Source organism: Doryrhamphus excisus, chromosome 23 (assembly GCF_030265055.1).
Source record: "Doryrhamphus excisus isolate RoL2022-K1 chromosome 23, RoL_Dexc_1.0, whole genome shotgun sequence".
In the NCBI taxonomy this organism is placed as follows: domain Eukaryota; kingdom Metazoa; phylum Chordata; class Actinopteri; order Syngnathiformes; family Syngnathidae; genus Doryrhamphus; species Doryrhamphus excisus.
In genome coordinates, this window is record NC_080488.1 from 4,978,139 (window position 1) to 5,000,809 (window position 22,671).

At 39.0% G+C, this 22,671-nt stretch overlaps 2 protein-coding genes across 6 annotated transcripts; both read left to right on the forward strand.

The window, feature by feature from the left end:
* Window positions 1-243: 243 nt before the first annotated feature.
* cenpu (centromere protein U) lies at window positions 244-11,960 on the forward strand. Of its 3 annotated transcripts, none has more exons than XM_058063515.1 (14): window positions 244-353; window positions 1,126-1,177; window positions 1,271-1,349; window positions 1,533-1,656; window positions 3,222-3,308; window positions 5,499-5,577; window positions 5,654-5,734; window positions 5,811-5,904; window positions 7,821-7,920; window positions 7,995-8,073; window positions 8,215-8,262; window positions 9,039-9,100; window positions 10,360-10,516; window positions 10,592-11,960. In XM_058063515.1, exons 1-14 carry the CDS (start codon window positions 349-351, stop codon window positions 10,751-10,753), a joined length of 1,209 nt encoding a protein of 402 aa, XP_057919498.1. In that variant the 5' UTR covers window positions 244-348; the 3' UTR covers window positions 10,754-11,960. The 3 variants fall into 3 exon arrangements, with proteins under 3 accessions (XP_057919498.1, XP_057919499.1, XP_057919500.1); XM_058063516.1 differs by having other exon boundaries at window positions 5,811-5,898; XM_058063517.1 differs by having other exon boundaries at window positions 283-353; window positions 1,311-1,349.
* Window positions 11,961-12,139: 179 nt separating this feature from the next.
* Window positions 12,140-21,633, forward strand: casp3b (caspase 3, apoptosis-related cysteine peptidase b). 3 transcript variants are annotated; one of them, XM_058063809.1, is made up of 8 exons: window positions 12,179-12,215; window positions 12,288-12,365; window positions 12,862-12,940; window positions 16,151-16,308; window positions 18,011-18,139; window positions 19,553-19,728; window positions 20,949-21,069; window positions 21,148-21,633. In XM_058063809.1, exons 3-8 carry the CDS (start codon window positions 12,876-12,878, stop codon window positions 21,375-21,377), a joined length of 879 nt encoding a protein of 292 aa, XP_057919792.1. In that variant the 5' UTR covers window positions 12,179-12,215; window positions 12,288-12,365; window positions 12,862-12,875; the 3' UTR covers window positions 21,378-21,633. The 3 variants fall into 3 exon arrangements, with proteins under 3 accessions (XP_057919790.1, XP_057919791.1, XP_057919792.1); XM_058063807.1 differs by lacking the exon at window positions 12,288-12,365 and having other exon boundaries at window positions 12,140-12,215; XM_058063808.1 differs by lacking the exon at window positions 12,288-12,365 and having other exon boundaries at window positions 12,167-12,219.
* Window positions 21,634-22,671: the final 1,038 nt, after the last annotated feature.

The window sequence follows — 22,671 nt, forward strand, 5'->3', positions numbered from 1 at the left end:
AACATTTTAAAATACATAAATATGACCCTTGCATCCTTTCGTGTTTCAGTGGAACCTTCCTGCTTTACACACACACAAACATAGAAAAACACCCTCAGTAATGGTAGAACCCGGAACTAGAATAATTTTGTATTTAGAATAATTAACAGTTTAACATAGTTAACGTAGTCATTGAGAACGCAATTCAACTTGGGCACATTTTTTGTTCGCATACTTTTTATAGGAATGCATATAACCCGCAGTGTGTCAGAATTGGTACAACCCGGAAGTAGAAGGATTTTGCGGGAAGTTTGAGTAGGGTTCTGTTAGCTACCGCACATTCGTTGAAGCTACAATTGAAACAAAAATATGAGGTAAGGTATGAATTAAAAAGTTAGAATATATATGTATGTATATATCCAGCTAAATTAATGGCGAGTTCAACTTGTTAGGCTGTCGTTTTTTTAATTACGTACTGATGACAGCGTTCCATAATACATTGCTGTAGTGTGTAAACAGACGCCCGAATTCCGCCTTTTTGCCATTTATCTTGCTGCAACTTATATAGTTTAAATATATATTACATTTTTAATTTTACTGTATGTACGACAGGCTATATTAAGGATGATAATGTTCACATTTGAGTGTGAATGGTGTATCTCGCCTCTCGCCCAAAGTCTACTGGGATGGATGTTAACATTTACCCATTAAAAAAAACCTTGTCCTATATAACTAGAGCATACTATTTATTAAATATACATTATTTGGATGTGTGACTTCCTTTGCCTCCAGTAGAGCGCCAAAAGTCTTGCTTATGCAAGATGTAGGAACTATAACAACTTTTAGTTGCTAATTTGGATTCAGAAATACCTTATATAAAAGCCAAAGGCCTCTAGATTATGCCTATTATATCAAAATAAAGTATTGTATCATTCATTGAGGTTTATCATTTAACTGAGTCAGATCGTGCTTTGAGGAGGTTTGGAAGATGAAACCAAATAATTCTGCTTCCATACTATCAATTAGTTACTTGAGTCATTGCAGAGATATATGGGTGGAGACGTACACAATATTAATTCTTCTAAAAGTCATACTATTTCTTGTATAGATAAGTGAGAGTATAAGTACATTGTGTTGTTTCTACAGTGCCAGAAAGAGAAGAGGAGCCAGGGCAGCACCAAAACCACCACATGATAAGGTTTAATGCATCATGTTTTTCACTGATTGTCTATATTATCCCTTTCCACCATGCTAAAGATATTTTTTTCCCCCCATATTGTATGGTATCCAGAAAGCGTTGCCTTTTGATTCTCCCAACATGTCTTCCATAGATGGAATCAGTTTTTTACAAGGACTACAGCAAAACGATGGTGAGTCTTTAAATGGCAGTCTATTTTATTCTGTACAAGATGTCCAATTTTACTTACTGTACTTACGATTGTAAACATGGGTTTCAATGTTAAAATGTTTAAATGTGGTGTTAAATTCTGTTCTATTCAGTCTGTGGCATGTAATGTTAAAGGTACATGCCTGTGCTACCCTGTGTTGCCCAGGTAACCGGATGCACAGTACGGCAATTGAAGAAGATCTAAAACCATCAAAAGAGGCCCGGGCAGAGAAAGGAAGAGTGGGGAAAAACAACTTGACACAGAAAGCGAAAAACATTGTGAAAACCAGGTATTGTGTTCTGTCCCTTCATTATTTATTATTTACAGTTTACTGTGTTTCCCAATCTATATACAGCCTCAGTAGTGGGGCTGAAGTCATTATCTAATTTGTGTGTAATTGGCAATAGACCTGTATAAAATCTAACCAGTAAACTATAAAATACTATTATGGTAATGGTAATGGTTTTATTTCATTTGAACATGCATCAGATTACAATTGAGTGCATCCCATAATCAGTTCACAGTTCCACATGTCCAAAAGGAGTAGGAAGAAGCAAAGCTTATTAAATCCTACCCCTCCATCTGGCACTTTTACAATCAGTAACTGTTACATTTGTTCACTTCCTGCTTTCCATAATACAGTTTAAGTTTTTTTTTGTTTTTTTTTAAATAATGCACCTCGTACCGACGTACAAGGTGATATGAGCATCCAATGACATAATGGGTACCATAGTAAGTGTCAATATAGTGATATATATAGCACATCATGACTGGTTCAAGACTCTTCATCCTTGTATTTAGCAAACATCAACTGCTTGTATTGTTTCTTGAATTGGCTCATCGTTGTGCATTGTTTGAGGTCCTTACTCAATCCATTCCATAGTTTGATTCCACATACTGAAATGCTATGGCTTTTTAACGTAGTCCTAGCATAGAAGTGTTTCAAATGTACTTCTTCCCTGAGATCATATTTCTCCTCTCTTGTAGAGAAGTATTGGATGACATTTTTAGGTAATTGGTTATTTTTATCCTTATGCATTATTTTAGCTGTTTGAAGAGGAACTATATCAGCAAGTTGAAGTATTTGTGATTTTAGAAATAAGGAGTTAGTATGTTCTCTGTAGGCGGCATTATGAATTATCCTTACTGGCCTTTTTTGCAGTACATTTAGTGAGTGAAGATTGCTTTTATAGTTATTAGCCCATATTTCCACACAATAAGTAAGATATGGTAGAACCAGAGAGCAATAAAGAGTGTGGAGTGATTTCTGATTGAGAACAAATGTTGCTTTGTTCAAATTTTGCTTTTGTTCATTATAGATAAATGATTAATATTTCACATTCACAGATTCAAACTTTACAGGCGATCAAAGTATTTGACATCGTAATTATATTCAACATGGCAATACGAATAATTACACATAGTTCTTCAATAGTTGTGTACATAACCTAAGTGCCGGTAATATGTCAGTCAAAATAGCTACGTATGTGTTCAATAGGACACACAGTTAAGACGTCCAGTTAGCATTTGCTAGCAAATATTATTGATATACATGAATTGGAAGGGTGACCTCTTTGAGTAACAGCCACAGATCCTCTAGCGATGAGTTTTTCATGACAATTCTTCTTCCTCCTTCCTATTCCAAACTTCATAACGTGCCACTAGCGGGGCATGTTCCTTTAAGGTAAGATGTCCAGCCATTTTTGTAGGGTTTTCAAATTTAAAGGAAAATAATGTATCATCCTGTCACTAATGGAGATGTATTAAAAGACATCAGTATGAATGACATCTAGAAATGCATACAGAACTCCGACATGGAAGGTGCTGACGGGATATTGAATTTGCATCTTCCAGACCAAAGAAATCCGACTCAACCAAACAAGCTACTTCTTCACCTGCCAAGCCTACCAAGAGGAGGGTCCAAAAGACGTCTGCAGCCGGGTGAGTTCTGGTGGGGATGCTGTGGTCTGAGGTGGCATCAGAAGCTATGGTTGTCTGGATGATCATTTCATTCTGGAATATCAGGAGCATGTCCCCACCTGTCTGAAATTATTAGTGCAAATAGCATCTTATTTAAGGTTATGATGTATGCTGGTTGCGTTTATAATCAGCAGACTTTTTGCGGGTTATTTTTAACAGCCATAACTGTCACACAACAGTAATATTTATTACTGTAGTGTTAATATTAAAATGTACAAAGATAAGAACCCAAACTTTCAAATGCTATTTTTCTCCAATTATGGTCACATTTCAATATCACAACATTCACTGTGTTTTAAAAGGAAGTACGTAATAAAATACAATTTTATGAGAGATTATTGTTGTATAGGTTTAATATAGAAGACCTTCTTCTTTCTCTTTGGGCTTTTCCCTTCAGGGGTCGCCACCGCAAATCAATCTCCTCCATCCAACCCTGTCTTCTGCATCAGTCTCTCTCACACCAACTACCCTCATGTCCTCCTTCACTAAAGCCGTAAACCTCCTCTTTGGTCTTCCTCTACGCCTCCTACATGGCAGCATCCTTCCACCAATATATTCACTATCTCTCCTCTGGACATGTCCCAACTACATCTCAGTCTGGCCTAAAGGACTTTATCTCCAAGGCCTCTAACATGTAATGTCTCTCTGATGTACTCCTTCCTGATCCTATCCATCCTGGTCACTCCCAATGAGAATCTCGGCATCCTCATTCTCTGAGCATACCTCCAGTTCTGCTTCCTACCTTTCCTCAGTGACACTGTCTCTAGTATAGACTGTCACTAAGTGTAGAAAACCTATATGCATTTTTTTAACATTATTAGAGCCCAGTGGCGTCATTAGGGCTATTTTAGGGGGGCTTCTTAAGTCCCCCTAAATAATTTGATATTTTTTATTGTTTTTTTTTTTACAAAAAAAATCTCTGACAAATTTTATTTAATAGGGCAAAAGCAGGCCAATACTAGCCTACTACTACTAGTAGTAGTAGTAATAATCAGAAGAAGAAGAATGATGATAGTAATAATAATAGGCTAATTAATAATATAATAATGATTATAATATAATTGATCACTGTCCACTGGACAGAATGGTTGCAGAGCTTGAGCAGCGGTTTTGCAGTGTAGATTGTGTGTACTTATGTACATTTAATGGTGGCCTAAAACGATTGAGTATCTCTACAAAATCTGTTAAAAAGTGGGAAAGTTATATCCCGGTTCTTGTTCATTATTTGTTTTTTTTTATTTTGTTTTTTGGAATGTCTACTACATTCATTCATATTCATATCCTGTCCTCAGAACCTGGTGACGCCCCTGTTACAGCCCTATCGACACAGTCACCTTTACACTCGGATTACCCAATGTAGTCAACAATAATAACAGAAAATAAGACATATAAGACAAAATGTAGACTCCCTGTCATTGTTCTTTTTTTTTTTAATACTCTTAGATCTGTGCAGTACTTCCTGTTTTGGCTATTGTCTCTTTAATGTAACATTACTGACACAGAGTGAAGTGTAGAGTACTAAATATCATCACAACATATTTGAATACGTTGCAACATTTGTGTAAATACTGTATGCATATTGATTTATTTGAAATATATATATATATATATTTATTTACTAATAATAGGCCCTATTTAGTAACTATTTATTTAGCAATGGTTAAAATAACTATTTAGTAAGCAATGGTTAAAATAAGACTGAAGCCTCAAATTTCTACGTGGCGAGGGAATACAGTATACCAAGGAGGAAGATGATTCAAATATTGCTCAATTTTACTTCAAAATAATAAGTAGAAAAAGACATGGTTTTTATATTACATATTTTAATGTAATTTTTGACTCTCTTACCCACCCTGAATGGATCCGTCACCCACTTTTAGGCCCCGACCCACCAGTTGAGAATCACTACTTTAGCACACATACTGTAGCTATTCTAGTGTTGCACAATAGCTCTTTGAGTCTCTCACATGGGCTTGAAATTTTAAACTAAATTCCTCCACCAAGGCAAGAGTTTGGGCCAATAGGGGTGGGACTTATTTAAAGTTGCTAAAAATACACTTAAGGAAATCTGTATGTATCCTGAAATTGTTTGCCTTGAGAAGTTCCACTGTAAATGTAGTAAATGTATGTATTTCTTTGCACCACATTAAGGCCTTTGAATGACGAGCAAGTCAAGACAACGCAGATGGAAAGGAGTGTGTCAGGCAGTGGCGAGCCCAGTAATTCAGAGGTAATGTAAGAACATGTTTATTATATTACTTAAGATACCCAGGAATGGCCACCATTACCTTTCGCCCATTTTTTAGGAGGAGCCGGATTTTGGCACCAAAAGGAGACGTAATATCATCCTGTCCTCTGATGAAAACACAGACGAGGACGTGAGCTGGGTATGGATGGACTTCCCTCGTCCATGTTGTTTTCGGGGTCTTTTGTTTGTTCTAATCTAAGGCTTCATGTGTTTAGAACCCAAGTCCACCCAAGTCAAAGAAAGCGAAAATGCACAGTCTGGAGAGATCCCAAAAGACATCATCAGGACAGAAAACATCTTCTGGTGAAGGCAATGATTTCTGGCTATGCTACACACTTTTTTTTTTTGCATTGTTCAGTATGTCACCTCTGGTTCAATGATATACAGTAAACCTCGGATATATCGGATTCAATTGTTCCCACTGGTTTTGTCCGATATAAGCGAAATCCGTTATATGCGTATACCGGAAAATGTCCGTTTTACGCATATATCGGATTTATATCCGGTATATGCGTAAATCGGATTTTATCCGTTATAAAAAGGCACTTCCTTGACTATGTTTCCAATGTACCTGGACGCGCAGGCAACGCTGCAAACGCTGCAAATGACGTCGTATAGCGGCCTGTCACGATTCGGCGAATCGGAGCGCCACGATGCGGCCATCCGATATACGTATGCGAGGGAAATTTAATGGAAATGCATTGGAACGGGACTGGAGATTTTGTCCGAAATAGGCGAAATCCGTTATAAAAAATCCGATATATGCAATGAATTTTTATTGGAAATGCATTACAGAAAAATCGGTTCTTTTTTTATCTGTCCGTTGTGAGCGAATTTCCGATATATCCGAGTCCGATATATCCGAGGTTTACTGTACCACTCATGATGGGTACTGCATTTACTTCAGCCACCCATCACATGCAGCTTGGGCAGGAGTTGATTTGACGGAAGGAGCAGATGTGTTGCTTTTTCAATGTGATTAATGCAGGGGTGAGTCAATGAGGGGTTAATGGACATGAGTACCCGTGAGTCTTGAGTTTGTAAAAGATCTGAGCAACTCGTTCATGACTCAAACACATAATATTGGGGGGAGGGGGCACTTTTATATTATTGTCCTTTATTTAGCAAAAACAAAAGACAATCCAAAGTAGTACTTCTTAAAACATTGAATACCATAAGTATATAAATAAGAACACAGGGCTCTACATTATAAACAAAAATGACTTGCCCATGGGGAATCCTTAAGGTGAGAACTACTTGCCCGAACTTGCCCCATGTAAAATGAAAAGACTGCCATAATGATATCATCTAATTTTTGTGGCATCACATGAGAATCTCAAAGATTAAATGATTATCATTTCTTGTGGTATGTTTTCCTACATAGATCATGACGTTACAGAGAATACACAGAGAAATGGAAGCGCTAGATTTTGTAGCTTGTGCAAAATCAGCACTTGGTATTGGATCTAATGGGTGGTGTTTCATTGTGACCACTTCAAATTGTCACAGCAATGTGATTCACTCACCTGTGCCATCATTTGATTTGCTGCCGCTAATAAAATACTTGTTTAGGAGGCACTGTTTCATCACTTTTTGGTGTTTTCCTTCAGAAGTTGTTGAAGAATTAGACCATGTTGGCAGGGACGCCATGATAGATGTTTTCCTAGTAAAACGATCGCTGATTGGTTGATCGCCAACAAGAACGGGTGTGGGTAAAACGCGGACCGCGGTCTAAATAAACAATTCTGATTGGTCCATTTCAAGATTTGCAAGGATTAGTTTGCAAATTACCACCGGAATTACGCAGTCCGTGTTTTACCACCTAACAAGAACCGCTTTTAAAAAAACTCTTGGCAGTATGGCATGCCAAGTGTACTTGCCCGACGGGAATATCACTGATTGGATTTACTTGCCCCAATTTTGTTTTTAACTTGCCCCGGGCCATCGGTACATTGTTATTGTCGAGCCCTGGAACAGTGTACAGTTAGACTGCATCTCTCTCACAAATGGCTTTATACTGTATGTTTAACACAGCAGACATGTTTGGTTTTGTGTGAAGCATAGGGGGTTGGTGGACCTTTTTGTTTTTTTTTTTTTGAGTGGTGTGTATTTCAGCCAGTGACACAAACACTCTGCTTTGCAATACATTGTCCACTTGTTTGCCAGATATTGCCATCATTTGTAATGCCCTCACTGAAGATGCCTATTTTGCTTGCACAAAACAGACAAAGATTTAAACAGCAAGAAGAAAAGGGAAAGATCTCAGGGAGGAACCGAATTAGAAGCAATGTTGGATGCCTTCCTGGATTTCTGTGATGAGTACAGGTGAATATAACATTTAAATCACAACTTGGCACAATTTGTGTGAGATATTGTGTGTGTGTGTGTTGATTCTATAGGGATTCTGTGGCCTCGACAGCAGTCACGCAGTCCATTGATTCTTTCTCCACCATCGTAAAGGAGCAACTCCTTGAAAAGGTCGGTCTACCTTCTCGAAATTAAAAACATTTTAGAAAATTGTCCCACAGTGTAACATTTTAGTCCTTTTCTTCTTTGTCATCCTCCATAAACCAGGAAGTAGGATTATCTTTAAAGTGATATTCTCTGATGTTCTTTCAGATCGCTTCATGCAAGGAGCTCAAGGCTATAAAACGGGAAAACGCCAAGGTAACCATTTTAAAAATCAACATTGTCGTGTTTATGCTAGCATTTGCACTGCCTCAATGTATGTGTTCGATATTCGTCACTGTTTCCCATATACAGTGGAACCTTGGTTACCATCATTAATCCGTTCCAAAAGGTCAGACTAGAAACCAAATGCACTCAAATGAATCAATATCAAAGAAATAATGTAAATCAAATTAATCCGTTCCAGAAACACATTAACATTTTTATAGTTTTACTTGCAAAAGACAGGCATGGCGGTCGAGTGGTTAGCGCGCAGACCTCACAGCTAGGAGACCAGGGTTCAATTCCACCCTCTGCCATTTCTGTGTGGAGTTTGCATGTTCTCCCCGTGCATGCGTGGGTTTTCTCCGGGTACTCCGATTTCCTCCCCCATTCCAAAAACATGCTAGGTTAATTGGCAACTCCAAATTCATAGGTATGAATGTGAGTGTGAATGGTTGTTTGTCTACATGTGCCCTGTGATTGGCTGGCCACCAGTCCAGGGTGTACCCCGCCTCTCGCCCGAAGACAGCTGGGATAGGCTCCAGCACCCTCGTGAGGAAAAAGCGGTAGAAAATGAATGAATGAATGAATGCAGAAAACAATTGTAAAGGCACATAAATGAAGGGATAAATTAACATTTAAGGTTACTTTTACCTTCATTGAATACTGATTGTTGACAAATACATAATACCCATGCTGATATATTTTTTTATTGTTGACAAAGATGCCTGTTATAATTTTTCCATTGCTTGTTTTTTTGGGGCGGGGGGCAGGTGGACTCCATGATTCGGACAAAGAGACACAGACTTTTGGATGCCAAGCAGGAGCTGATAAGGTAATGCAACTGCACCTTCTGCCACATAAACATACGGACCTTTGTTCTGTAAAAGCAGTACCTCATTCCAATAAGTAACCATAAAATAAGCATATTTAATACTAATAAATGCAGTGACGTCCATTTATGTCCTTTAGAGCTTTATGGGTTTCGACAGATTAGATCTTGTAAACATAGTCTCACCGTATTCAGAGGAGGCAGTGACTGGTTGTCATAGTAACCATGTGTTAGTCCCATAGTGGGTTAAAGGTTCGGGGGTGACAGCGGCCGTAGCTATAAATGGTTATAACAGTAACCCCTTGATTATTGCGGTTAATTGCTCCCAGAATTGAATGTGATAAATGAATTTCTGCGAAGTAGGATTCCCTTTTTACGACCTTCTGAACATGAGTTTTAACATTAGAGCCCTCTAGACATGAAGTAACACAACTGTAGTCACATTTACACTTCTATTACCCAATGTGGTGGACATAATAGCAGAATATAAGACTTAAATACGATATAATATACACTTATCCATGTTGTCATTGAGAGAGTTCCTTGTTTTCCCTTTTCCTTTTTTTTTATTACTTTCTGTTCTGTACAGTACTTCCTGTGGTGGTTCTTGCCCTATCAATGTAACATTATATGATTATATGATATCATATGATTTTTTTGAACTAATAATATTCAACCATGAAGCAGTGGTGATTTTTATATATATATATATATATTTTTTTTTAAACTGTAATTTATTCATTCATTCATTCATTTTCTACTGCTTATCCTCACGAGAGTCGCAGGGGGTGCTGGAACCTATCCCAGCTGTCCCTGGACTGGTGGCCAGCCAATCACAGGGCACATATAGACAAACAACCATTCACACTCACATTCATACCTATGGACAATTTGGAGTCGGCAATTAACCTAGCATGTTTTTCGGAATGTGGGAGGAAACCGGAGTACCCGGAGAAAACCCCACGCATAAACGGGGAGAACATGCAAACTCCACACAGAGATGGCCGAGGGTGGAATTGAACCCTGGTCTCCTAGCTGTGAGGTCTGCGCGCTAACCACTCGACTGCCGTGCCACCAACTGTAATTCAGTATATATATATATTTTTTTTTGTAACAATGCAACCACAGGTGTTTTAGCTTTCTGTGGAATAAACAGACTATTTTGATATTTATTTATATTCGTTTGGAAGCACCTTCAGGTTGTTTCATCCAGTTAATGAATCACTTGCCTAAATAATAACGCTGTACGTTTGGTCCAATAGGGCAGAGAGACAGGTGGGGCTGCTGCAAAAAGAGAAAGCTGACCTACAACTCAGATTAGACGATCTGAAACGAAGCCGGTCCTTCCTCCGAGATCTTGGAGAACTCAACAAAATATACCTGGACTACCGGAGAGCACACCCTAAACAGAAAGAGACCGTATGATAAACACACCATTTCCCTGGTATTGATCAACTCCCATAGTTGGATGATTCTCCTTTTCTGTTTCTGCAGTACGGGGCTTCCAGTGTTGCAGCTCTACTGCTGGAGACCAAACGTATTCAAGGGACAGAGCAGCAGCCGAGAAGCATCAATAAGCACCTGGTGAAAAGAGATAATAATAATAGAAGAGATAATACGCTACATCATACTACCCCAAACCAATATACTGTATAAGACTCAACTCCAAACTAGCACACCGACGTTCACCTTTTTATTACTTCTAATCTTCCAAACTAAACAAAGTATCAGCATACTTTATTCCTCAGTATACAGTGTAAAGTATCAGCATATTTTATTTCTCATAATATCAACATGAGTGTGATTGTGTATTGTGTGTATTACATGGTTCATTTCATTACACGGCTAGCATGTTTTTTCCCCCAGTATGTCCTTAAAAACATGATCGAATGTTCCTGTTGTATAGAGGATCTTTGACCAACATGTTTTATGCAGTCGGTCCCTAAAAGCAGCACAATGCTCTTGTTATTCAGAGGCTATTTGACTAGCTATTATTAGTATGTTCTTAAAAACAGGAGAGTGTTTCTGTCAAATAGAGGATCTTAGATAAGTTTTTTTGTAGTATGTTGCAAACAGCAGAGTGTTCCTATTACTGTATATAGAGCAGGGGTCTCAAACTCAATTTACTTGGGGGCCACTGGAGCTCGGGTCTGGGTGAGACTGGGCCTCATCAGGTTTAAAAAAAAAAACCAAACAAACAAAAAACGCATTTATTAAAAACAAAAAAAAATAAAAAACTTTGCTTTGGTTCCAATTTTCTACAAGAAAAACTCAGATAAAACATTCCACTGTTCTCAAATATCTTAATTTTTTTTCTACACAAAATAAGATGAAAAATAAGTAAACAAATCAAGAATAAAGAAAATCAATCAATCAGTCATAAATAAATATAATAATAATAAAACGGCAAATAATAAAAACTTACCACTTCCACATGGATAGGGAGGATTATTAACAGTTATTTAACCTTTAACATGAACATTAATTAAACGTAATATTTTTTTCCATATCAAACTTGCATGGGCCGCACTAACATTAAACTTTCATATCAAGGCGGGGGCCTCAAACTAGTGTCCTGTGGGCCACATTTGGCCCACGGGCCACGTGTTTGAGACCCCTGATATAGAGGATCTTTGACTAGTGTATTTTTTTTGCAGTTGTTCCCTGAAACCAACATTGTTCCTGTCTTATAAAGAATCTTTGACGAACGTTTTTGCACTATGTCCTTACAAACAGCAGCGTTTCTGTCAAATGGAGGATAGCATGGACATAGTGTGTGTTTCAATGTATGGCCTTATATATATATGATCAGATTTGACATTTCCTGAAGTAAAAGTGTGAAGAAAATAGGTTATATGCCCAAGAGAAGTCTTTAGTTTAGTAAGTTATGAAAATGTGTTAAAAGAATAAAAATACTATGTTGTATTTGCACATTCACCTTTTACTGGAGAATGAGGAAGTTGGTTGTGCTTTGGCCAATCACGATGCCCTGTGCTACAGTGTTGTCCAATCATGTGTCAAGGTGTTTACACCATTCAGCGTTTCTGATTGGCTGGGAGTTTCAGGCTCTTTCAGGTTCGGGCTGGAGAGGAGTGATTCACATCAGGACTCGTACTTCGTGAGTAAGAACTACTTTCCTTTCTCATGCTTTTCCGGATGTGAATTTGTCTTCCTTTTTGTCCTTATCTAGATTAAATGTGTTGTCGTATGCGACATAAAGTGCGTGGTAGAAGGAAATATCGGCACTTGGACTGGCGGAAGTACAAAAGTAAGAAGTAATATAAACACCGTCGTTATTTAAACGTATCGGCAGGAATACATAATATAATAACATGGTGGCGTAGGAATTGCAGAAATAGTTGTAAAGTTTTCTATTCTTTCTGCACTCAAACCGAAAGTAGCCTTCCTCCAACTTCCACTTCATGTATCTTATCAAAGTGCTGCCGTTTACTGTAAGCCGTTTATTACTTTGCATGACTTCCTCTTTTTTTTTTCTTTTTTTTTTTTTTTAGCAAGCATTACATTTAAAGCATCAGCTCGCCTTTTACGTCCAAAACATAAAAATGTTGATATTTTATTTACATTTACTGTCATTTCATTGTGCAACATTTTACTGACAAAAATTCCCCTTAATAAATACCGACTTGCCTCCAAAAAAGGACACATTGGGCAAAAAGTAATTGTTTAAAAAATGTTTTTTAATGAATTCATGCAAATGAAGTTGTTGGAAAATTGGTATAATCTGTATTTTTTCTGTTTTGCAGGGTGAGAAAGCAGCATGGCTGATCTTACTGGAGAGCCCTGTGAGGACACTTTGGATGCCTTCAAACTCTTTCCAAAGAGGTCATTACTACACTGGTATTTTTTTCACAAACATTTAAAACGGTCATTTTATTGTCTCGGTAATACAGCCGTTACAACTTCCGTTCAGCTTTGGTGTACTTTAACTTGCTGCCTTTAAAGATCACTGCACTAATACAAGCATATCTAAATTGTTTTTCCAATTTAGGTCCACACACTGAAAAATCATACATAAAACAAAATCCATTATATTCATTATACTTACAAGGGGTGGTGCGCAAATATTGAAAAACTGCAAGTGGTAACAATGTAACAAAGTCACCCACCCAAATGCCTCCCTCAACCAAATATAACAGCACATGTGGGACATTCACTGTAATTGCACACTAATGCAGTACATGTAAAACTATGCTCATTCTCAATGACACGCAAGTCATGTTGTGTAACTTCCTGTTGGGAAAGTTTGGGCTTCCAACATTCCCGCTCAGAGCGTGTCTGTCATATGGAGGATCTTTGACTAGCTTTTTTTCCCCAGTATGTCCTTGCAGCAGATTGCTCCTCCTTCATAATGAAGATATTTACCTATTTCCTTTAGGTCAGGGGTCTCAAACTCAATTTACCTGGGGGCCACTGGAGCTAGGGTCTGGGCGAGGCTGGGCAGGTTTTCCAAAAAAAAAACAAAAATGCATTTATTAAAAACAGAAAAATATACAAACTTTTTCAGTGCTTTGGTTCCGATTTTCTACAATAAAAGCTCTGATAAAACATTCCACTTTTCTCAAATATATTAATTTTTATTTTTCTACACAAAATAAGATGAAAAATAAATAAACAAATCAAGAATAAAGAAAATCAATCAATCAGTAATAAATAAGTAAATATAATAATAATAAAACAGCAAATAATAAAAACTTAAAAAACCACATATAGTTGGTGGGTAGACAAATTATTTTTTTCAGATTAAAATGAACAAAGCATTATTAGAGCCCTGTAGACATGACAAAACACGACTATAGTCACATTTATACTCTTTTTATTTACAACATATTGCGCAACTGCAGGGTCTTGAGACACATGCTAATTCGCAAACTAGAGAGCTAGCGACCTAAACGGTAGCCTTCAAGTTATTTCCTTTAAACTTAAATAGCCAAAAACTTACCACTTCCACACGGATAGGGAGGATAACTATTAACAGTTATTTAACCTTTAACATGAACATTAATCAAACGTAATAATTTTTTCTGGGTACATGATACCATACAGCATCCATATCAAACTTGCGCACTAACATTAAACTTTCATATCAAGGCGGGGACCTAAACTAGCATCCTGCGGGCCACATTTGGCCACACGTATTCGAGACCCCTGCTTTAGGTCCTTAAAAGCAGCAAAAGTCTAGCTAATAATTTATAACCTGCGAGACATGCTGGTTAAGTTGTGTTGTGGGTTCTAAATGAGTATGAAATAGTATTGTTTTGCTTGTATGTTAGTTTGTAAGTGTCATTTTTGATACATGTCACAGTGCTGAGAGGGAGGGAGGCAGCTTTGTGATGTGTGAGTAAGGATGTAACCGTTGTATGCCCCCCAACCTATTGCTGTGTTTTAAAAACAAAAAAATATTATAATTGTAATTTTCAAGTATATTTTGACCCTTGAATATGCTTTCCAGGTACGGATTTTGGTACATTTTAGTTTTGTGTGCCATCTCTGCACTTAGCGTGACACTCATATAGCTACCTTTACATTTGTATTACCCAATATAGAAGATATAATCACAGAAAATAGCACAAATAGACATAAATAACATAACACATGCTCACACATGAGAAGTTGCTTCTTGTTTTTTTGTGAACCTGTGGCGGCACTTGTGTCATCAGTGATATGGTGGCTTTAAATGACCCAATATAATAGACATAATAAGAGCAAATAAGCCATTTAAGACGTAAATAACTCCTGTTGGTGTGTGTCAGAGTGGCACACTGTTAGCGGAGAGTATGTGATGTCAGAGGTTTTGAGTTTTAACCTTTTTTGAATTTTTTTTTAGCTTGTCGTGGGTTATGGTCCGAACAGTAGCCTGTGTTATAAATATTATTATTCTGCCTGTTGTGAGATATTGTAAACTTTGTTGAATTCAGGTGTCCTATTTGTCAGGGCTGCGTGCTAACCACTTGCTCACCGTGCAGCCCACCGTTCAACATATTTATATATTTCTACAATCATTCTCAGTTTTTGCATGCTAAAATTTCAAATTCAGCTATTTCTTCTACTTCTGCTCAATTTTTTTTGTCTGCTAAATCCTCCCACATTTTTCAACCGTTCCAAACCATTCCAAGATCTTCTGCTCATTCTATTTGTTCACTCATTCCACACTGTCCATAATTCTGTATTTTTGGTGACATTTTTCCCCATTGAAAATGAATGGACAATTTCAATGTCGCCCCCTTCGTTGTTGGAAATGTATTTTATGTTCTGCTTTTCCTGTGCCGGTGGAATGGCTCAGGTGGTTGTCTTCCAACAAGGATGGTTACTGGTTCGATCCTCAGTGGTGAATATATTTCTACATTCCAGTTCAGATTCAACATTTCCGCTTTCACACAATTCATACTGAAATTGCTTCATCTAGTTTGATGATATCTAGTTTATGAATGACATGGATGAATGACAATATAATGGTGGTGCAGGCAGCAGTGGCGTTGAACATCCCGCTGTTGATGATGATGATGATGGCTGGGTTTGCTTGAGAGATGAGGACATTTTTTGGATGAGCCGGTATATTGGAGACTGGGATTGGACAGCCTGTTGACATCATTCATTCATTCATTTTCTACCGCTTTTTCCTCACGAGGGTCGCTAGGGGTGTTGGAGCCTATCCCAGGCAGGGTACACCCTGGACTGGTTGCCAGCCAATCACAGGGCACATATAGACAAACAACCATTCACACTCACATTCATACCTATGGACAATTTGGAGTCGCTAATTAACCTAGCATGTTTTTGGAATGTGGGAGGAAACCGGAGTACCCGGAGAAAACCCACGCATGCACGGGGAGAACATGCAAACTCCTCACAGAGATGGTCGAGGGTGGAATTGAACCCTGGTCTCCTAGCTGTGAGCCTAAAAAAAACTAAAGGGTTAAGTCACTCAGTGCTTTTAAAGAGCACATTTGAGCTGAAAGCTGCAGAGCAGGTTTCCCTACCTGTTTCTTTGAGCACTGCTCATGACTTGATGTGCACCTTTTTTTTTTTTTTTAGGAAGGATCCATCAAATGCAGACAGTAAGAAAGCTGAGGAAACTGACTCAGTGCCCACCAGCAAAGCATCGGCCTGTAACCCGTACTGTTACAGGATGGACTACCCACACATGGGACTCTGCCTCATCATCAACAATAAGAACTTCCACAGAAGTACAAGTAAATACCCCCCGTCCCACCCACCCACCCACCTGTGTGTGTGCACTTACACACCCATTCCTTTCAATTTAAATCATTTCCTCCAACTGTCACAGTTCTTTTCCTCCATGTGTTAAGCCATTAACTGTCTTTTCTTCCATGTCGTTCTCGCTTCTTTTGAAGCCTTTTTTTGAGTGTGTGATGAACACACGGACAACTGCATACACGATACAGTCAGACGGGGTGTGAATAATGTAGTGACTTTACAGGTACATCCGGTATTTTTACACCTGTCAAAGAAAGGGCAAGCTTAACTTGTGATTTGTTGTCAGCGAAGCACTGATATGCAATGGTTCCTGTATAGAGGCCTCCACAAATGGATAAATACATTATAGCAGGACTGTTGGAATCAAAATCAAATCAACTTTATTTGTATAGCACTTTTCCTGCAAAGACATGCAACACAAAGTGCTTTACAGAATTAAAGACAATTACCACAATTAAAAGGAAAAACAAATACTAAGAAAGCCCCCCCCCTCCCACCCTCCATACTAGACACACAATAAGGAGACATGGCATGGCATTGAGGATCAAGGAAACGCCACATTTGGGGCCGTCCACACTGGGAGGAGCCGCAGGCCGTACCATCGGGGGACCAGCACCCGGCCCCCCCCCCCCCCCCCCCCCCCGACTCTGACAGACGGGCAGATCCCCACATTAAAAAGAGAAACCCCCAGCCGGCCGGGTTGAAGGCACCCAAGGATGGCACCCCCTCAGCAGACCCGACATAGCCCCCAGTGTGGAGGACCCCCCCTGAGGAAACACTGGAGTTAAAAGCTAAAATCTAAAAGCATAAAATAGGACTAAAAGATAAAAACATAACAAAGGTTTAAAAATATGAGTTAAAAGCCTGATTAAAAAGGTGTGTCTTTAATCTTTTTTTAAAAATATCAACAGTCTCCGCAGTCCTGAGGCGCTCCGGCAGGCTGTTCCACAGGTGGGGGCCATAGTGGCTAAATGCTGCCTCACCGTGGGTTTTCATCTTTGGTTTTGGTATAGCTAAAAGGCCGGTGCTGGAGGACCGCAGGGTCTGCGGGGGGGGGGGGGGGGGGGGGGTTGATATGGTAAAAGCAGATCAGATAAATAAGAAGGGGCAAGGCCGTTAAGACATTTAAAAACCAGTAAGAGAATATTAAAATCTCTAAACACACCTCATGTGTACCTGGTTTGACAGAGAATAAGAAGACGTAGCAGGAGGGATCAGTGTTTCCATCTTAGCGACAGGGTAATCAGAATCCTCTAAATGGCTTTTTTTTAAATAAAGGAGAGGTTCTAAACTATTTGGTGGGTTCATTAAGCTGTGATAGTGTTGGAGAAAGTTGCGTATCGGTTTCAGGAAGTGCAAAGTCTTCACGCCTGTATTGACGAATAACAAAGACGTACATTTGTGGGCACAAACGGATGCCGTTTTCAGCCCCTCCCATGTCAAAGCACTCACAGGCGGCTCCGTCATTGCTTGTAACATGAGAAAAAAAATTGCAAAAGAAGAGTTCTAAACATATTTGTTGTTTTTGCTAACATTACAATTACATCCAAATGCAGCATGACCCATTATGCAAAATACAGCGCTGCCACAAACAGATCCTACAGGAAACACTGATCTTTGTGCTAGATCTAGCAATCTTGTTTTGATTTGAATCTTGCTTGACTTGTGTCTCCCCAGACATGAGCACTCGCAATGGGACGGATGTGGACGCTGCCATTGCCATGAAGACATTTTCTGAACTTGGGTATTCAATTAAGGTGGCCACCGATCAGACTGTAAAGCAGATGACGAATCTGATACTCAGTGGTAATGTCATGTTTTTGGGTTATTATTATTGAAAGTACAGTCCATCTCTGCTGTCTTTTTTTCTGCTTTCATATCCATATCTGCTTCAGTATCTGTATGCATCATTTGTTTTTATTTCTGATCTTAAAACTTTTTTTTTTTTTTACATTGAACATGGTTTGATGTGCTATCTTCAAGTGAAAGAATGCTAAAGCTATGAATATCTCTCGTCTTTTCCTGTAACTTTCACTCATCTCGCTGTCCTCTTTATGGTAATGGTTATATTTCATTTGAACATGCATCAGATTACAATTGAATGCATCACATAATCAGTTCACAGTTCCACATGTCCAAAAGGAGTAGGAAGAAGCAAAGCTTATTAAATCCTACCCCTCCATCTGGTACTTTTACAATCAGTAACTGTTACATTTGTTCACTTCCTGCTTTCCAGAATATAGTTTAAGGTTTTTTTTTTTTTTTTAATAATGCACCTCGTACCAAAGTACAAGGTGATATGACCATACAATGACATAATGGGTACCATAGTAAGTGTCAATATAGTGATATATATAGCACATCATGACTGGTTCAAGACTCTTCATCCTTGTATTTAGCAAACATCAACTGCTTGTATTGTTTCTTGAATTGGCTCATCGTTGTGCATTGTTTGAGGTCCTTACTCAATCCATTCCATAGTTTGATTCCACATACTGAAATGCTATGGCTTTTAACATAGTCCTAGCATAGAAGTGTTTCAAATGTACTTCTTCCCTGAGATCATATTTCTCCTCTCTTGTAGAGAAGTATTGGATGACATTTTTAGCTAATTGGTTATTTTTAGCCTTATGCATTATTTTAGCTGTTTGAAGATGAACTATATCAGCAAGTTGAAGTATTTGTGATTTTAGAAATAAGGAGTTAGTATGTTCTCTGTAGGCGGCATTATGAATTATCCTTACTGACCTTTTTTGCAGTACATTTAGTGAGTGAAGATTGCTTTTATAGATATTAGCCCATATTTCCACACAATAAGTAAGATATGGTAGAACCAGAGAGCAATAAAGAGTGTGGAGTGATTTCGGCGGGGTACACCCTGGACTGGTCGCCAGCCAATCACAGGGCACATATAGACAAACAACCATTCACACTCACATTCATACCTATGGACAATTTGGAGTCGCTAATTAACCTAGCATGTTTTTGGAATGTGGGAGGAAACCGGAGTACCCGGAGAAAACCCACGCATGCACAGGGAGAACATGCAAACTCCACACAGAGATAGCCGAGGGTGGAATTGAACCCCTGGTCTCCTAGCTGTGAGGTCTGCGTGCTAACCACTCGACCGCCGTGCCGCCCTGTTATTGTTTCTTAATGTGTAAAACTGAATTGAACATGTGTTTAATAACTGTGAGGTTCTTGTTTGGTTCCATGCAGCATCCCAAGAGGACCACAGCAGTAGCGCATCCTTTGTGTGTGTGCTACTAAGTCATGGCGATGAGGGCGTTATATTTGGAACTGATGGTTTTGAACAGCTTGAAAACCTGACAAGACCTTTTAAAGGACATCGCTGCAAGACTCTGGTGGGGAAACCTAAGCTCTTCTTCATACAGGTCAGTTCAATGTACATTTTCATTTTCTACCACTTTTTCCTCACGAGGGTCGCGGGGGGTGCTGGAGCCTATCCTGTCTTCGGCTGTCTTCGGGCGTGAGGCGGGGTACACCCTGGACTGGTGGCCAGCCAATCACAGGGCACATATAGACAAACAACCATTCACACTCACATTCATACCTATGGACAATATTATTTATTAATGATCAGTGTTTTGTGGCTGACTATAGCCAATTATTAATCAAAATATAGCGCGAAACAAGTTATATGTAGTTTGCCGTACTCCCTAGTAATGTTACACTGAAGAGACAATACCTTAGATTACATTACTTTAATACTGCATTTAGTCCTCCATGACATTGTGAAAGCAAGTTCTCCTCCCATTCTGTGTGGAAGTGGTGGGCTTTTGTTTTTTTCTGTTTTTTTTTCTTTATTTTTCCCCACTCCATTTGAAACCCTTTCTTAAGTTTAGAATAAATAAATTGTAGGCTAACTAGTTAGCGCAATAGCATGCTAATGCTCAAAGTGGCTGCTGTCTCTTGTGTCCCTGCAGTAATGTGTTGCGAAATGTGTTTTAAACAAAGAATAGTAGGAATGTAATGGTGACTATAGGGGTGTTATTTTGTGTCTAGAGTGCTCTAATAATGTTAAAAAGTGCATTCATTCATTTTCTACCGCTTATCGGATTGCGAGGGTCACAGGGGTGCTGGGGCCTATCCCAGCTGTCTTGGGGCGAGAGGCGGGGGGCACCCTGGACTGGTGGCCAGCCAATCACAGGGCACATATAGACAAACAACCATTCACACTCACATTCATACCTATGGACAATTTGGAGTCGCCAATTAACCTAGCATGTTTTTGGAATGTGGGAGGAAACCGGAGTACCCGGAGTACCGGGTACCGGAGTACCACGCATGCACGGGGAGAACATGCAAACTCCACACAGAGATGGCCGAGGGTGGAATTGAACCCTGGTCTCCTAGCTGTGAGGTCTGCACGCTAACCACTCGTCCACCGTGCAGCCCTTTTTTTTCCTTTTAATCATAAAAAAGTTTCATTTAAAATGTGCATTTTCCATTCAGTTGTGTTGTCATTGACTAATATTTAAATATTCATTTAAGTGATAAAAAAGACAGCAAATAATGCAAAAACACGGCATGTCAGCCCCCTCTAATACGTTTTTGTTTTTTTAACAATAATCCATATTTTGCTGTGTTTCAGGCATGCCGCGGCTCAGCACTGGACGATGGAACCAACTACGAAGCTGACAGCAATGAGGAGCAAACCTCAGAGAGGATCCCAGTGGAGGCGGATTTCTTATACGCCTATTCCACAGCCCCAGGTATGCAACCACATTCCAGCCCTGCCTGATCCTGCAACCCAATACCGTCAAGGTAACGTTGTGAAAACGACCCATCAGGTTACTACTCATGGAGGAACACGCAGAGTGGTTCCTGGTTCATGCAGGCGCTGTGCGACATGTTGCAGCGTCACAAAGGAGAGTTGGAACTGATGCAGATCATGACACGCGTCAATCACAAGGTGGCGATGCACTTTGAATCCAGCTCCAACCTCCCGGGATTTAGTGGCAAGAAGCAGATCCCTTGCATTGTCTCCATGTTGACCAAAGACTTGTACTTTCCTAAGTAGCTTGTTTTTGGGAGGGGGTGGGGGGGGGGGGTGTATATATACACACACACACACACGCTTTTCATTGGTTAGGGTTTGTTGTGACCGCATGTATTTTGGTCGGTGCTACTTTAAGAGGTTATTGTTGTAGGTCACTGTCAGGTTAGAACATTTCACTACACAGTATATGTCATTCCAATACCAACCATACAGTTGCTGTAAATAAAGTGACCACTAGAGGCCGCCAAAAGCACGTTTGGGTTGTAGGTCTTAAAAATATATAAAAAAATACAAAGTAAAATGTCTCGATCTCAATACAGACACCCTATAAAGATGCACTAAAACTAAACATGAAATAAAATGATGAACCCATGATTACATTTCTGTTCTTATATTACACCTCGCTTGTATTAAAGATTGATTACTGATGGCTATAAACGGCAAATATGCTGCATGTACGGGTGTATACAAATATTACATATTAGTGCTGTATTTTGTGTATTTAGCATGCATTCCATGACAATGAAATACTCTTATCTCAGCAAGGAACAAACAGCACAGTAGCTTTCGTTTCCTGCAACTCGGGTGCAGAAACGCGAGGCTGCAGACGACAGTGAAACCATCAGGAAGTGAAAATGAAATTGAACACAAAGATCGTTTACTGTATGTGTGATGTTCACATCCGTCAACATTTTAACCGTTTTCCATATCCAGTACTTATTTGTTATGGTGGCATATAATCCCCGTTTTATTTGCATAGCGCGATTACAGGTTTCATGACAATACAATACACGTGAATTACTAAAAAAATGAAGTTTTGAAAACGTGACAGCTCTGCTAACGTCTGAAAAGGTAATTAATGTGTTTCCACAACAACAACAAAAAACCCATAAACGCGTTAAGATCGAGTTAATTTGAATGACGAAACAAACACGAAAAGCCCATCTGTTCTCGTGAGAAGTGGAAAAATGAGCAGAGTGGAACCTCTTCTTCAGCTTTTAGTTGGTTGTGCTCAAGTTCCACCAGGGTGGAACGATTCTGCTAATTATGGTGTCCATTCGATACCAAGTTCAGAAAGGGCAGGTTTGGCCTATACCATATTGATCAATTTTTAAATGAAAATTTTCATTAAAAGTTTATTGAATTATTATTTTTTTTGCCTTCATATCGCCCATCGTAAAATAAAGGAGACACATTTCGGGGGAAAAAATTACTATAGATATTTTTTTTTGGTGCTATTTGTGAACAAGTAAACAATACTGATACATACTCTTTGCACTTTTGCATCTCACAAAAACTACAAATCCCATCGAAC